The following is a 17,960-nucleotide window of genomic DNA, read 5'->3' on the forward strand; positions in this document are numbered from 1 at the left end:
CACAATGGAAGGAAGCAGTGGGGTCTCAAAAGGATCGGTATTGCAGCTGGCACTATTTAATTTATTCATAAATGATTTTGAATTAAGAGTGAGTAGTGTAGTGGACAAGATTGCAGATGACATAAAATTGTTTAGGATGGTGAAAACTAAGGATGACTGTCAAGATGATGACTCCTCAAATTGGGTGAGTAGGCAACAGTGTGGTGAATGAAGTTCAATGCTGGTAAGTGGAAGGTGTTGCACATTGGAACAAAAAAAATCTCAACTTCAGGCATAGGTTAATGAGGTTAGAACTTGCTGAGACTGAAAGGGGGGAAATCTTGGTGCGGTTGTAGTAGAAAGTTCAATGGAAGTGTCAATCCAATGTGCTGCGGTAGTTAAAAAAGACCAACTCAATGCTAGGGCTTATTCGAAAAAAGGATTGAACATATAGCAACCAATATTATAATGCCCCTGTATAGATCTATGGTGCGGCCTCATTAAAAATACTGTGTGAAGTTCTGATCACCATATCTCCCCCCCCACCTCAGAGCTGGAAATAGTACAGAAGAGGACAACCAAGATTTTTTGGGGGTGGAGGGGGAGGGGAGTTGAAACACCTTCTCCCGAGAGAAGGGTGGAGTCTGGGACTGTTAAGTTTAGAAAAGAAACAACTGGGGGGGGGCATGATAGAGGTGTTTTAACTGTTGTCCAGGGTGGAGAGAGCTTAAGGAGAACTTTTTCTCCTTCTCCCAAAATACTTGATCTTGAGAGTACCCAGTGAAGTTGACGGGCAATAGATTCAGGACGGACAAAAGGAAATGCTTCTTTATAAAGTGAGTTTTTAAAATGTGGAATTTGCTGCCAGAAGATATAGTGATGGCCAGAGGAATAGACAGCTTTAACAAGGGATTGAACATATTCATGGAAGATAGATCAGTAGCAATGTTCCCTCTAAGCTGCAGTGTCTTGAAAGCAAAAATTCTACTTTGTGAGCTTCTGGTATTAAAGTTGTGAGCTACTGCATAAATTATTGTGCTCTGGGGTCATCCTTCCTGAACAAAGACAAAAATGTGTGAGCTGGAGGCTAAAAATCTGTGAGCCAGCTCATGCTAACTCAGTTTAGAGGGAACACTGATCAGCAGTAGGCATGATGACTGAGGGGAACCTCCTTGTTCAGAGGCAGTCAACCTCTGAATTCCAGTGCTAGGAGACAATATCAGTCCACAGTGTTTATGCCCCCATGGCTGTCCAGATAAACAGGATGGTAGATTAGATACTAGTCTGATCCAGCAGGGATCTTCTTTTGTTATTACGACCAAATGCAATTATACTCCAATTTCATAGAGGTGACAGGGCAGACTGACACAATAATCATTCCCTAGTGCTGTACTTACAACAGTTATGTAGTAGCTTGATTACTTAAAGTTATTATAAAAATGATTGAGTCAGAGCCAGACAACGGGAGCAAATAAAGTTGTGTGATAGGCTAAATATGATAAATACCAGGTTGAATTAATTGTGTTTTGCATTCTTAGTGCATATCTGTTGATCTCCTGAAAACATATTTTGGCACAATGTGTTATATATTAAAGTGAGTTTTCATAATGCCTTCTATGTCAGTATATAGCACTTTGAAAATGAAGACCTTCACAGCTTGTTTTTTAAAATTGTGATTTTCCAGTTATTAGGTAGTGATGGGTAAATTCACACCCCACCAACCCTGGTCTTGACCTCCAAAGAATTTATTTGAAGCATCCCTACTGAATACTTGAAAACTCTCAAAATAATAACCAGCAGTCCCCAACAACAAACATATTCTAAAAACAAACTCAAATGAATGTTCCACCACTGCCAACTCTCTGCCTTTCTAAGAAACAAAGGTCAGAATGCCCAGCAGCAGAGAGGGCTCATTAAACACAGGAGATACACCTACTCTCTTCAGTGTAATTATAAATTGCACCTTCCCCACTAATTTCTTGCTAATTGGCAATGAGAACTACAATTCCCATCATCCCTGGCAGGAAATTCTTGACTTGGAAGATGTCATGTAAGAAAAAAAAGGTCTCCTGTATTTAATGAGCTCTCTTGGCTGACAGTTGTTTTTTCCCCTTTTTAAATGTAAATTTACTGTTTATTTGTTATTCATTTTTTAGATTTATTATTTAGAAAACCAAGAAAGGGCTATGGGAAACAAGTCCCATTTTAAATTGACCCAAACTCGAAAGCCGGAGAGCCTAACATTATATGGAGTGAGGTTTTTGAATCTGAGGGTTAAAGAGTGCCAGTTAGTGTCTGGCAATAGGTGGGAGGGTTGGGGGCCACAACATCATGCCCCCCCCCCCAAATGCAGTCTCATGTACTTACTGCAAGTTCTTATCAGAAATGACAAAGAGTAGCTCTAAAACCTGTGGTAAAACCATGGGATTTCTGGCAGTTCCTCTTCATTGAGGAACAGAGCCACTCTTCATTGCTTCTGACAAGTACAGAAGGCTGCAATAAAAAAAATTCTCCTGCTGTTGCTGCAAGTGAAGGTGGGCAACAGAACATGGGGGTGGAGCATTCCCCCATCCCCACCAGGAGCTTGGCAGTCAAGGTTTTACATTGCAATTTGCCCCTTCCAGATTTGAGTATAGTTGGTATCACTTTTATTCCTGTCTTACAAAAGTGAGAGCTGACAGAAGTCATATGGTAAATGCATGTGCAAGGTTAGGATCTGAACTTTTATCTTGTATCATTTCTGTAGTCATCCATATTGGAAGTTCTCACAATGAGAATATTTGCATTTAATCTATTTACAAAAATTATATGATCTTGTCTTATATTGAGTCACACCACTGGTCCATCTGGAGTAGTGCGCTAGGTCTGCAGATGTGCAGAAGATTTGAAACTTCTGCTGGTGAAGGATGTGTTCTACTATCACTGACCTGCAGCTTTTCCCTATCAAAAGGCCCATGCTCTTTTTTTTTAAAACCATCATACTAATGTAGCGTGTAGTAAGTAGGGATGGGTATAAACCTCATAAGGAACCTAATTTTGTCATGTCCCATGTCTCCCATAAATCGCCCATGAACCACTCTTTTTCACAGAGGTTTGTGTATTTTGTAGTGCCAGTTTGTGAGCTTGACAAGCTGGCATGGTGCTGGTGTTGTTGAATTAATTGTCAAAGCAAGCGGCGGGGGGGGGGGGGGAGAGACTTCTGCAGCCCTGGAAATACCAATAGTTACATTCCAAAGATTGATAGACAGCTCTGGCTGCCAATGAGAGCTCCCATTTTGCTCTATTGGAGCGGAATGGATATATACTCTCAGTGCATGCATAGCAGTTTTTACTTGGCAGCAATCTGTTAGGCATAGAGGGGATTAACTGTTAGAGGTGGAGAGGGAAGAAACTAGAAGTCATTCCTCAGTACTATGAATAGGACTGGTGTTTACTCAGAGCTCTGAGGTATCTGCCCCTTGGTAAAACCAAGCAGAGGGGCTCAGCCAGTGGGTTCCTTGATTGAGGACTCACACAGTTCCCGTCAGTGGGATTTTTGCACATCTCTCCCTGGCTGAGGTGGTATCTGACTCACCACTTGTCCCTCTGCTACAGCCAAACAGATGGGCTCAGCCAGTGGGTTCCTCCCACCCCCACCAATCCAATCCTTGCCAAACTTGGCAAGCAGGTAGAGGAGAGTTAGCTGGAGACTCACCATGAGTTTGACATCCCTAGCCCACAGGATGCCACAAACCTCACAAACCAGTTCATTGAATGGGGGGTTTATGATTTGTGAGACCTGACGAACCAGAAACTGGGATGAACCTTCATTTCTCAGTTCATGTCCATCCTTAATAGTTGGAAGAACTGTTTAGTTAGTGCTTTATAAACATTTAAAATAAAGTAATAATATGTAATTTATAGATCATTTAGCAATGAAGAAGCTGCTGGAATCAAGGTAGTAAGCACTTAGCTCCCATGTGGTTTTAACAAAGCAGTATACTTTTGAAGTTCAAAATAGGAGGGAAATCCATGTGTGCAGTGCTAAATATAATGTGAATAGGTGCAAAATTGCTTACTTCCTGGTACTCCTGCTACATTTCCTTTCTACATTAGAATAATAGTGACTGACACATTGCCCACAAAGGTTAAGAGACCTTCAGTTTCCCATCAGTGTTTCCCTGCGTTCATGAAGAAAATCTTTCCATTCTCTTTTTTGGAAAAAAAGTACACATATTAATTATAGAAATAACAACAATCAAAAGAAAATCTTGCCAGAATACAAATGTATTGTCAGCTCTGCTAAGTAGCCCCACCAGCACTAATCACAGCTTCTGTGCCCAGTAATCACAGCTTCTGTGCCCACAAATGTTTGTTAAAAAAGAAAAATAAAAGAGCTTGATGGTAGACAAACAAGGGAAAATTTTAGGGTTAAATCCACAGAGTGCAAGATAGCTGAAACTAGTGGGCCACATGTGTGCTTAAGTGTCTACTGGATTACAGCCACAATACTCAAAACCCAAGCCAAAGCCCCTTTAGCAGCTGAGAGCAGCAAACTACCAGCCCTGCTGAGTGAAGTGTTGTGACTCTGCAGAAGCTCCAAAGATGTCACATGTCTCTCCTGTAGTTCAGAGGCAGGAACAGAGCTGTGGTTGAGTGTTTCTGGCCAAAAGTTGAGGAAACAGAGGTGGCCCCTCTGTGCTCTGTGTGTGGGTCTGTGTACTCCTTTCCCGTCAGAACTGCTCTGGCCTGGCCAAAAAAACAGTTCCTTGGCAGAGCTTAACGGCAGGATGATGTAGTCTGTTGTGACTAGTGCATTCCTTTCAGGTTAAACTAGGGAAATGGCATTGTGTTAAAATTCCAAGTCGCATGAATGTTTTATTGCCACAAGTGCATTCAGGTCTCAAGGGGAGTGTGTGTGTTCAGAGCCTGGGAGGTGGGAAGGGGGAAGGGAGGCAGGGAGTGTGACTTTGAGACTTGGGAACTATCAGAAGAACACTTCCCTTGGAAAATGTTACCCAGTGGTGTGTGAAGCTGACTGGATGCAATAGTCACTTAGAAAGGTTTTGCTTTTCCCCTGACTGTGACTGTTTAAAATCTCTCAGTTCAGACAATGAACAGCTGAAGAAAATATGACAAGACACACGCAGGGAGATTGGGAGATAGAGAGAAGGAATGCACCAGAAGAGAGCTGAATTGCCTTGTATATAAATTGGCAAGTCTCCTTTCCCTGTCACCCTCCCTGCTTGCTATAGCCCACTCCCAGAACTGCGTCCCCCCCTTTCCTCTCCCCCCTCTTTTATTTTAGTTTGCTGAAGGCCAGAAGTGATCTGTTAACTGTACATCACTGACTGGGAGGCCAAAGCTGCTCATGGTACTGTATGTTACCATTACTACTCCCTCATTCCTTTTTACATTTTTAAAACATTTCTTCCTTAATAATGGTTTATGTGACTCAGAAGGGCTTGATTTTTAGCTTGGGTGAGGGGAAAGAGTACAATCTAGGGTGAAAAACATTTTTTTAACCAAAAATTAAGAGGAAGTTTCTTGGGCCACTTCACTTATATTAGCTGCCAATAATGATTTCAAGTATTGATACAGAGTTAGTGCAAGGCAACCATACACACATACCCTTTTAATGAAATACTATGAAGCCAGGGTTATTTTATTAAATATATACACCACTTGGCACATATTGGTTGAACCCATAATTATTATCTTTGGTATGGCATCCATTAACTGTACTCTGATAGAACACAGGCTTAATTTCTATTTAACCCGCCCCCTCCCAACATCTCTTGTATATGGGGAAAAGGTTTGTAGCAACTTCTGTGACTGACTAGGGGACTTTCAAGAACATGCTCTTGAAATTTGTTCATACTTTTCAGCTTTGTGTTAAAAAAAATCTGAAGTTTCTAAAGTGAAAGTTTATACTTTCCTGTCACTGATGATACTTAACATTTTAATGCGAAAATGGCATCTGTTTACTGTAGGCTAAAATCTGGATGCTTCATATAACTGAAATTATGGTCATTTGATCCACTTTAATCAAAAACCCATAACTTTGGGCAATGATGAATGTGCATGCATGCACAGGGCTTATGCTGAGTCTCACAAAACTAAATTTGACCCTGAGATAATTTGTAGGACCTATTTTCACTGCTCCAAAATGTGAAAACTGTGCAGTTGTATATAGATATTGTATGCTTAAAATCTGTCTTCTAGCTGAATGAGGATATGCAAAGAATATAGAATGGCTTCTACCTGTTTTACAGATTACATGTGCTGATTTGAATCATTTTCTATATTATTGTTTATTTGCTTAAAATACATATTAAGTTCTGGCATGTACAAACCCCGTGGATGCAAATGTGTTCTTTTAACTGTGTAAATATTGTGTGCACTTTTGCATACCTTTATGTGTGAAATGATCCAGATTTCATTCTATGGAAAGGAACTAATAGCAGAAATCTGGCTTCTTTGGATAGTTATTCAGATTAACTTCTGAGTACACATCTGCTTGAATGTGCATTCAGGTTCATATCCTGAAGTGTGCTTGATTGTGGTGTCATCTGTTCACATTGCACTACTTTCACTTAGATGCACATTCATAGACAAATCCTTACCCACATTCTGGCACTTTCATTATGGATAACTGTGTACAACTACAGCCGGATCATAACATCACTGTATAGGGGTCACATGATTAAAACACAGTTTAATTTTTCTTGTGTGTATGAAAGTACACTTTACAACCAGCTCTGTTATGTTATAAGGGATGAACAACACCTTATGTATAGATCCGTCATTCTTTTTCAGTGTTTTTCATTTCAAGAAGCATGACTGCTGGGTCTACAGTTTGAAGGGAATGACATGGTTGGGGAGGGAGCTTTTTAACCCTTTTCCTTTGAGTCATACTTTAGCCAAATACTACTTTTTGTCCCTACTATAGAAAATCTATGGATATCTCTAATTTTTTTACCAATAGGATGTTCAAACTGTACCACTTTGTCCTTCAAGTTTCAGCCCATTTTATTAAAAAACAGTAAAAAAGAATTGTGTAGTTCCATTCTGAGTAGGGAATGGGAAGAATGTTGGTCAAATTAAATAAATAATATGGCTAAAATAGAATGTTCCACATCGCCATAATTTTAATAGCTGTTTATTTTTATATACCTATGTTACCTAGGTGTGTTTGGTTCTGTCTAGGTGCATATTATGGCTTATATTTAACCCTCTGTGTAATTGACTCTGACACTGTTAAAACTTATCAGCAGCATTGTTGACATTTGCATAAGTATGCAGTTTGTTTGTGATTGTACTTTTTGAAGTCAGTGGATTTTTCACTGGTGCAAATTGTTAGAAGGTTAAGTACAAATGTTTTGTGGAAAAGGAAGCTGTTGGTGTTTTTTGTGTCTCATTTAATCTTTGGATAACAGAATGATTCACATGTGCTTGTATGCGTTATTTATTTTGTCCGTATATGAGGAGTGACATAACATTAATCTGATTAGTGCCCCTTTTATGACAGTTTGGTAGTGCTGGTAGTGTGTTTTTTTTTAAGCAGTTATATTGGCAAGGTTTATGGAGGGTCATAAACTCAACAGGCAGTCAGCTCCATTGCAAGATCAGAATTTATGTCTAGATTCAGCCCTTCAGATTTCAGAAATTCTCATTAGCATCTCATAGATTCCAAGGGATATCCATTTTGAGCTAGTTTTTTTCAACCCCAAATTGTTTTGAATGCACTTTAAGTCAAGAATTTATTTCTGTTAAATTGTAGATGAGACATTTTAAATTATGGTTTTAAGAGAAAGTGACAATGGATGTGTTCACTTATGTTCTTCATGCTGTTAATTACTGTTTTATGAAAAAAGTGGGTAAATGGATTGTTATGAATTGTGATGATTTCGTGAATATTATAGAAAATGTGAAATGAACAAACTAACTGTTCGCATTGGGTCCTCCCTGCACCCAGCAGTGTTGAGATAATGTATAAATATTATAAACTGTTTTACCCCTATTTCAAAGTGTTCTGCAAAACTTTACAAAATATTCTAGTCAAAAATTAAAGCAGTAAACTGCACTCTTGACATTTATAAACAGATGGATAAAACCATATTTAAATCTCCATTCAGCCATGAAGCCGGTTACTGGTGAATGATCTCAGTTTACAAATGGTCAGGGAAGTTTCTCCCTTTCATTATATCTTTCACTGGCATTTAAATTGTAAATAATTCTGTTCAGCTACATTACTGGAGAGTGGGGTTGGAATTGCAGGCATGGCTCTCCATTGATATTATTCCTTTTTATCTGATAAATTGGAGATGCAGAATTAATTGCATGCCTCCTTGAGTAGGGAAATACCTGGTTGGTTGGGAAATACCTGAAGATTTGGGGGAGCAGAGCTTGGAGAGGGCAGGATTTGGGGAGGAACCTCAGCAGACTATAATAAGATGGTCCTCCAAAGCAGCCATTTTCTATGAAGAAAGTGATCTTGGTCATCAGGAAATCAACTGTAGTAGTGGGAGATCTCCAGGTGCCATTTAGAGACTGGCAGTCCTGTTTACCGTGGAGTATATCTTAGGGATTCTATACTCTCTCATATGATTCTTCCTCTGTTACTTATAAAATTTATATCTCTGGGATGTGGCATCACAGTTTATGGCACTCATGGCCTTTTATGTTAGATCTGACCCTCATAACAAATGAGTTTTGTCCCAGTCTGACAAAGTGACTTTTATGTTAGATCTGAACCTCATAACAAATGAGTTCGACACCTCCGATCTAAAGTTTCCTAGCTTAGTGTCATCTGTATTTTGCTGTAAATCTCCAAATGTGGCTGTCCTAAACCAGTGTCTGTATGCCAGGATTTGGAATTCTGACATGGCATAGTGGGCGCATCAACAAAATGGCTGCCACAAAAGGTGGAGCCAGCCACAAAATGATTGCCAAATCTAAATTTCAGTAGCACAGTGTAGATCCTTGTGCTGTAATGGCAGCCAAAAAAATCTGCACAGGCAATCAAACTTCTAGCAGCTAATCAGAAACCTTGCTGGGAAGGTTTCTTGCCCCTTGCCCCACCCACTTCCTCCCCCCCAAAAAAACTTGGTAAGCACCAGAAAGGGTGTTGATGGGCTCCACAGCACCCACAGGCACCATGTTGAGGATCCCTGCTGTATGCTGTTGTCAAGTGAATGAGGAAGACCAGGACTTTTTTTTAGCAGTTCTGGCTGGCCTGGTATCAGGAGGTGTGACCTAATATGCAAATGAGTTCCTGCTGGACTTTTTCTACAAAAAAAAGCCCCGAGGAAGACCAAAGTAAAATGGTCAGAACTGATGCTGTTTGAGTAGGTTTCTTTCTGGCTAAAGCTGATATTGCCATGCAGGTCCATGATATCATGATTAAATTATGGTGACATGGAACTAGGAAGCCCTTGAAACAAGAAAGCTGAAGATGTTGCAAAATGTATTTGTCTATTTGCCTATGGGTGTGGTGATATAATAACTTTTTGTCTGTATTAAAACAAGCTGCACTGGCTACTGATTTGCTTCTTTGTACAACAGGTTGAAGTTGATAACCTTTTCATACCATTTGTTAGATGGACTTAGGATGTTTGGACACCTGGTGGTTTAGTTCATGTCCTATTTGCCAGCCACTTTTTGTGCATGCACATTTTCCAGCCGATTTTGCCAGCCACATTTTGTGCATGCCGATTTTGAGTTATGCTCTCTCTCCTTACCACCTGAGTGCTCTGCTCAGCAGGCAGTTATTTAAACAGACAATTAAAACAGTCATGAACAATATAAATCAATCATAAATAAAAGCTGTACTTTAACAAAATTTTACAATTTTTTTTAATTGAATGATAGGTTTGAATTGGAACATCTTTGCATATGAGCAGTTTTGCAAAAATGCAATGCAAACATATTTAGCAGGCTTTCATATCTGCTTAGCATGCACAAAATAGACCGGATGATTGGCTAATTTCTGATCGGTACCTTCAAACACAGTAAGTTTGTCAAGCACATTTGCAGGAAAAGTCACAGCAACCCATCTTCTGCATAGTCCCATCCACCTGATTAGATCTATCTGTCATTTCATGTTAACTGTTCCATCTTCCTTGGAGGTTCAGTTGTGGTCAGTAAGGAATTGATCATTGTCAATTGCCAACCTGTGCCATTTGTCTATTGGGTTTCTGTACAGGTCACAAGACTTGGTTATGCCAGATGATCTAGAACCACTGTTGGGTGAAACTGAACTACAGTTCAGGACAACCAATACTTGTCTTCTGATTTGTATTTTTGATGACTATGAGCTTATTGTGCAATTAGGCTGTTCTAATAAATGTGCATTCTAAGATCATAGTGCTGTTTTTAGACTTCACTGTTAGTCATTCCAAGCCTTTGTGAAGAGCAGGACAAAAAATGTTTCTATTGATCAATTAAATAGACCCCAGCCTGTCAACCTAATCTGTCTCACAGGATTGTCATGGAGATATGATGTGACTGGGGAACATATACTGCTGCAAACTCCTTAGATGACAGGCAAGATAGAAATGCAATCCTTCCTTCCTTCCTTCCTTCCTTCCTTCCTTCCTTCCTTCCTTCCTTCCTTCCTTCCTTCCTTCCTTCCTTCCTTCCTTCCTTCCGTCATGCCCTTTTACTTTCTGTCTTCATCCTTTCTTCCCTATTACTTACGTCCTCCCAGTTTCTGTCTCCTTCACTCCTTCTTCCCTATCACTCATGCCCCCTTTCTGTCACCCTCTACCCCTTCTTCCTGTCACTCATGACATTCTCACTTTCTGTCTCCATCCACTCCTTCCTTGTTACTCATTCCCCCTTGGCTTTTACCTCCCCCTTTCTGCGCCTTTGCCACTCCCCACTCAGTCCTTCCCACTTCTAACCCAGGCTCAGACCGAACATTTTGCTCTTGACCTTCCTCTCTCCTCCTCCTGTTTTAAACATTGTTTGGAGACAGAAACAGGATAAAGGATGATCTTGACAGGCTGGAAGATTGGGCTAAGACAAATAAAATGAATTTTAACAGTGATGAATGTAAAGTTCTGCATTTAGGTAAGAAAAATCCAATGCATAAGTAGAGGATGGGGGAGATTAGTCTTGACAGTAGTATGTGCAAAAAGGATCTAGGGGTCTTAGTGGGCCATACAATGAACATGAATCATCAGTGTGATGTGGTAGCTAAAAACAGTAAATTCAATTTAGGGCTGTATCTACAAAAGTATAGTGTCCAGATCGTGTGAAGTGATGGTATCGCTTCAATATGGTCTGATTAGACCTCACCTATAGTACTGTGTTCAGTTATGGGCACCGCAATTTAAGAAGGATATAGACAAGGTGGAGTGTGTTCAGAGGAGGGCAACAAAGATGGTGAGGGGTCTGGAGACCAAGTCCTATGAGGAATGGTTGAAGGAGCTGGGGATGTTTAGCCTGGAGAGGAGGCGGCTGAGAGGTAATATGATCACTGCCTTCAAGTACTTGAAGGGCTGTCATATGGTGCAGAATTGTTTCCTGTTGCCCCAGAAGGTTCGACCAGAACCAATGGGTTAAAATTAAATCAAAAGAATTTCCGGATAAACATTAGGAAGAACTTCTTTACAGTTAGAGTGGTTTCTCAGTGGCACAGGCTTCCTTGGGCTCTCCTTCCTTGGAGGTTTTTAAACAGAGGTTAGATCAGGGGTGTCAAACATGTGGCCCAGGGGCCGAACCAGCCCCGCAGAAGGCTCCTGTCAGGCCCCCGGACAACTGGCTGTCATCTGCTTCCTTATCCCTCTCTCTTTCTCCCTTCTGCATCACAGCTTGCTTTGCCGGGCTTGTTCAATCACACAGAAGCTACAGAGCAAAACCTCTATTTTCTCCATTGGCTGAGGTTCCTTGGGGAGGAAGGGGGGGAGGCTGAGCTTGCTTTGCCAGGCTCTCTCAATCACACAGCAGATCTACTGAGCCAAGCCTCTCTTCCTTCTGTTGGCTGAGGCTTCTCCTCCTACTTGTCCCCTGAGGAAGGAATGAAAGAGCCAGAGCTTCCTTTGCCCAGTTCCCTGGATCCCATGGGAGAAATACAAAGAAAGCACCTTTAAGACCAACACATGCTAATATTTTAAGCATGTTTTAGTTTAAGTTTTTAAAAAACACTTTAATTGTGTTTGTCTGTGTCCTTTAAAAGTTTCTGTCTCTGCTACCTAATCTTAAATAGGAACACACATGTCCTGGTCCAACATGGCCCAGCCTGACAAGGTCTCATTTATGTCAGATCTGGCTCTCATAGCAAATGAGTTTGACACCCCTGGGCTAGATTGCCATCTGACAGCAATGCTGATTCTGTGAATTAGGCAGAACGTAAGAGGGAGGGCAGGAAGGGTTGCATCAGTGCTTAGTTCTTGAGGCCCCTTCTTACACGCCCAGGGAAATGCTGATTGCCACTTTGGTGTTCGTCAGCAATTTTTCTCCAGGCCAGTATGGCCAGGGATTTTTGCCATCTTCTGGGCATGGAGCAGGGGTCACTGGAGATGTGCGTGTGGGTAAAGGTATTTATGAAGTTCCTGCAATGTGCAGGGGTTTGGACTAGATCAGGGGTGGCCAGTGGTAGCACTCCAGATGTATTTTGCCTTCAACTTCTATTAGCCCCAGCCATTGACCATGCTGGATGGAGCTGATGAGAGTTGTAGGCAAAAAACATCTGGAGAGCTACCATTGGCCACCCCCAGATTAGATGACCCTAGAGGTCCCTTCCAACTCTATAATTCTATGATTCTAGGAAGCTATGAGGGATTCTTTGTTACATTGATGGGAGGGGGCTGTGGTATGTTATGCAGGTGCTGCATTGCTGTTGCATGGCGGGGTAAGCCACCACACCTCCTCCTTCCCCCTGCCCCTCCCAGCTGTGTATTTCTTGTGTGCCTGCCTATATTCAGATAATAGTTCTCTGCACTTTCACAGTCAACTCTTATCTGTTTTGGGGGGGTTTCTTTTCTCTTCGTCCCCTTTAGTAGTTTTATGATTTTTATGCAAGCCTGGGGGTTACTCCAAGTTTGGAGAGAAGCATATGTCTGCAGAGGCCAAACTGTGACTCAGGAGCTACATGTGGCTCTTTCACACATATTGGATGGCTCTTGAAGCCCCCACCATCCTATCAGATGACTTGGAGAAGGTATTTCTCTTTTTAAATCATGTCTCCAAGCCAAGCCAGCTGGCAGCTTGGCGAATGAATTGAAAGTTAAAGTTGCTTCCTTTCTGCCTCTCCCCCATCTATTTTCCTTCCTTCCTTCCTTCCTTCCTTCCTTCCTTCCTTCCTTCCTTCCTTCCTTCCTTCCTTCCTTCCTTCCTTCCTTCCTTCCTTCCTTCCTTCCTTCCTTCCTTCCTTCCTTCCCTCCCTCCCTCCCTCCCTCCCTCCCTCCCTCCCTCCCTTCCTTCCTTCCTTCCTTCCTTCCTTCCTTCCTTCCTTCCTTCCTTCCTTCCTTCCTTCCTTCCTTCCTTCCTTCCTTCCTTCCTTCCTTCCTTCCTTCCTTCTGCTCTCAAACATCACATGGTTATTGTATGTGGCAAGTTTTGTCACCTCAGTCTATATTCTCAATGTGGCCCCTATCTGCAGATTTAGATATCTGTAAATAGGGGGAAATTTGTGTGCAGATAATGCAAAACCAAAAGCCAACTATGACCATTTAACTCACAGTTGCAAACATTGAAGTTACTTCCTCTGGTGGTCCAAGGGTGTGACAGTCTCCAGTAACGTGGAGAAGCTCCTCACACTAGTGAAAACTACTCCACCCTAGGACCCCCTAGAAAGGAAATTCACATTAAGTGAACAAAATTTCCATTCCTTTTTGTTTAGCAGCAACCTTGAAAAAAAGATACAAAAAAGATTTTATTAAAAATTACTGCTATTGTGAATTGTTTGAACTTTTCTTGGTTATGATTTAATTTTACATAATTATATCAGATCCTATATTTTTCGCACTTCATGGTTCTTTGACTCTACTGTTTATAAGTTTCTTAATAACCTTGTGTGTATATATATTCATCAACTGACACCCCCTCCCACCAGACATCTCATTAAATTAACTCTAATCTTTGGAAACTTGAACTAGAATTAAAATTGAGGTGCCACAAGATTCCTGTTTATTTTTACTGGGGTAGACTACCAGTAAGTGTACACAGGATTAGTGTCATGCCTTCTGCTTCTTTCAGACCTACTGTAGTTCTGCTGTTTTAAATGGAGCCTGTTCTCCAAAACAGCCTGCATAGGCTTTCACTGTTAGTGTTTTATTGTAAGCATATTTTGTATATAGCCTTAAATATAGTGTTTATATTTTGCTTGTACTAGAGCTAACCCAGTTTTAGCCAAACTCAGTGTACCTACATTAAATGGAATTATGTTATTGTAAATAGAGATTTGAAAGCCAGGGCAGAAAGATGGGTTTGAACCTGAATGGCTAGAAATTACATTCAGCCATTGTCTCCCTGAATACCCTTGGCAACGTAAATGAAGGTTTCTTTCTGGCATACCCTTCACTTTCACTCATCAAATGCGAAACAAACAAACAAAAAAATTTTGCAAACTGGACGTGCTACTGAAATTAATAACGGTTAAATTGTTAAGAAATCTTTGTTTTGATAAATATTCTTTTGCAACAGTTATGAAGTTTATCTCTCCTTGTGCAACAGGGGGAAGGTTCAAAAGTTCATTTGATCATCGTTCTCTTCTGATTGGCTGAGGTATTCCTTGAGTATTCATTTACATTGGCATCATATTTGAACCGTCTGTAGCACAGCAAGGGAGGATTAATCACAGGAATAAAATTTTAAAACTGCAGAGCTGAAAATTAGCCAGGGTATAAGTACTTCAGATAATGTATTTAAATAAATGACTATAGAACGTAGTTATTTTATCACTGATATCAATGACATCCACACTGTCACGCACACATACATATGCGTGTACATGCACATACATTTGAAAAACCACCTCCACTGGTTTTTACAGCTTTGACATTTCAGTATTTTATTGTAAATCTAAACAGATCTATTGAAATCTCCTCTTTGCCACATTGGTAACTCAGAAGTAATATGCTTGTGATAAATATTTGGATAAAATTCTTACATAACTGGATCATAATTAAGTGACCCACTTACATTGGTTTGAATTATCTGTGAGGAAGGGAAAAAATGCTACATGTATTCTGATCAGAATTTTTTTTTACATTTGTTGAAATTGTTCAGATGTTTCAACTGAGGAAGGAAACATTTCCTTTGTATTTCTGCTTAACTGTGCGATTGGCTTTCTTCCTCTCAGATTTTCTTAGTTCTATGGCTTGCCTTTTAATTATTCATGAATTTTTGTGGGGAGAGGAACCTCCACATTTTCATTAAAACTGGCTGCAGGTGATTGGTGTGTGTGTGTGGTGTCTCTAAGCTTGAGTGACTTATTGCCTTCAGTATCATGTATGTAACTGTCCAATATATTCAATGTGTGTTTAAACCTCTTGTTGAATTAAACCATTTGATGAGTGAAAGTGAAGGGTATTCCAGAAAGAAACCTTTTTATTGCTGGATGTATTCCTGAGGATCTGGAATCAGGTGGAGGCTGGTTTGATCAGATAGATGTATGCAGAATGTAGGTTAACATGGCATCTACTTCAGTAATTAATATTCTCAGAATCTGGGAAGCCACACCCAAAATTCAGAGATTCAGACCAGTTTATAGCACTGAATGGTTGTGCACCTTTTAACTGAAACCTTTATTAGCTGCATTGAGCAATCACTGATGGTTCTTTTTTTCTTTGTTTTAAAGAAGAGTAAGCAAATAGGGACAGAAGTATTAATTCAGAGTCATGGCAAAAAATGTGTTCTAATTTTGTGAGGTTGTCACATAACTGAATTTCATTGGGTGAATGATTCCCCATCCAACGAGATTAACAACACAAGGATTCATGGCACACTGATATTGTGATGAAAACATTAATATGCATCACAGCACTCAGTGCATCCCTATTTTACTATCCTTTTACTCAGAAGACTAAAGCCTGTCGCCCCTCATTTCAGTGTCTTATGTTGAAAAAGAACCTATATAGATTTTATGTGTATTGTTGCAACTATATTATACTTCTACAATTAAATTAGTTGTTGTTGTGATAAAACAACTGCTGCTTCATCACTTCTATTTATTTGTTTGGATTATTTCTATACCATCTTTTCAGAGTCTTGTTCCCAACCATTCTCATACCTCCATTGGGTGTTTTGTATCCTTCTTCTAGAAACCTCACATTGGTGTCCTGATGATAGCTTCCTTGTAATGCTCTGCATGAAAGCAAAACATTACTCTGCAACAAAATCTTCTATTTTATGAGTGATTTTTAAAGTTGTACTTTATTCTTGGGTCTTCAGTATATTAAAAAAATCCTTTCTAAAAAGAAAATAATTTCTGAAAATATTTCTAAAGTGGAGAGAGGATATGTACTATTTCTGAAGGGTAGGTTGCTTTAAGAGTAATTGCAGGCTTCACACTTGCTGTGAGATTTTGCCAAGAAAAGCTGCCAGGGGTGTATCCTATCTTCAGAAGTTAGACAGAGAGAGAAATATTTTTTTTTGATTGCATGTATACAGAGAACACGGTGTCTAATAAATTGGCGTAGTCAATTTCAATTTGACTTCACTTTTGCATTTACTGCACACAATAAGAGGCATATTGTTAGAGAAAACTCCCCTAACATAACATAATAAGCTTTCATTGGGTCATGTGGTCCTTTAAGTACTGCCTTATTGTGTTTGGGATCATACTCCATTGCAACCTCATCTGTTCTGTAGGCCCACTTTCTGGGATCAACCATGTTTTGTTAACACTGACTGCGACTCAGCATGCCTGATAACTGGATAACACAAGAGCTCTGTAAGGTGAGTTAGGCTAAGTGAACATTGTGGCAAACAAATTGGCAAGCAATGGTTTTAATTCTTGCACATGTCACATGGTTCTTGATACCAAGCCTATGATCTTTTAGAGAAAGGCAGCAAGTGAGAAGGATTATATTAAAGGGGTCTAGTTCTTGGTCCTGTGTTCAGGAGGTGCTATAGTATTGCTCTGTGGCTTCTAGAAGTTCTGTGGACTCTATGCCTTTTTTTTTTACACCACTATGAATACTTATACTAGAAGTCCTTTCAATATTATGTACAAAATGGTGCTAAAGATCTACTGTGCTTAGAATACATATTGTGTCTTATTTAAACAATTTTATATTGCATTTGCGAGGCATAACATTTTAAATGTAGGAATTACTGAGGGGTGTTACTAGCAGACACTTATTATCAACATCAAACAAAACAGAGAACTGACAGGTATTTTAAAGCAACTCATTTTGTTCATCCCAGACTCTTCAATTTTTCTGTCACTTTTGTTCCTTGAAACTTTGCTTTCTGTTTTGCATGGAGTGATAAAAAGAATCATATGCAGTTTGAAAAATGCTCCCTTGTTCATGGTGGAAAAATATAGATTTGCCAAGTGCAATTGCACTTTTGACGTAAGCCGTATGTCTGCCAAAAACCCTTGAGCACCTTTGTTTAATTGAGCTTGAGCTCCTTGATGTGCATGTGGTAATTGGGTGCTTTCTCTATGCTTTTGATCTTTAAGTGGCAGAAGACCTGAAGCAGCCCATTTGTGGATCTTATGGTGTTAGGCAGATTAATATTGTGTGTGTGTGTATGTGTGTCCTTGTGCATATGTGTTTGCCAAGTTATGGTTGTACTTCCCAGTATCACACTTACCCAGTATTTCATCTGCCTTTCCAGCTGAGAAAAACTAGGCATGTGAAATCCTGTTAGTGGAACTCAGTTAGTATTCATTGTGCTGATTATGGAATAATGATCACATCATTATCATGTGATAATGTGATTCTTATCATGTGATATTCTAATCCAAGATAGCGGTCAAGAACAGTGTGGATGAGGACTGGAATCTAGTTCCAAATTCCCCATTCCTTCCTCAAAGGGATCAT

At 40.0% G+C, this 17,960-nt stretch overlaps 1 protein-coding gene across 9 annotated transcripts in view; it reads left to right on the forward strand.

The window, feature by feature from the left end:
- The window catches only part of BNC2 (basonuclin zinc finger protein 2), a 564,611-nt gene that overhangs the window by 214,142 nt on the left and 332,509 nt on the right, over positions 1 to 17,960 (forward strand). Inside the window, exon 1 of one of the 9 annotated variants that reach the window (XM_060237253.1) lies at positions 5,269 to 5,332. The exons of the other annotated variants lie outside the window; for them this stretch is intronic. Within the exon in view, the coding sequence (XP_060093236.1) occupies positions 5,330 to 5,332 (3 nt within the window). The 5' untranslated portion in view covers positions 5,269 to 5,329. Of the gene's footprint in view, positions 1 to 5,268; positions 5,333 to 17,960 lie in introns of those variants that run through there. 9 annotated transcript variants of the gene reach the window in all.

This window comes from Heteronotia binoei, chromosome 4 (genome assembly GCF_032191835.1).
Source record: "Heteronotia binoei isolate CCM8104 ecotype False Entrance Well chromosome 4, APGP_CSIRO_Hbin_v1, whole genome shotgun sequence".
NCBI lineage: Eukaryota > Metazoa > Chordata > Lepidosauria > Squamata > Gekkonidae > Heteronotia > Heteronotia binoei.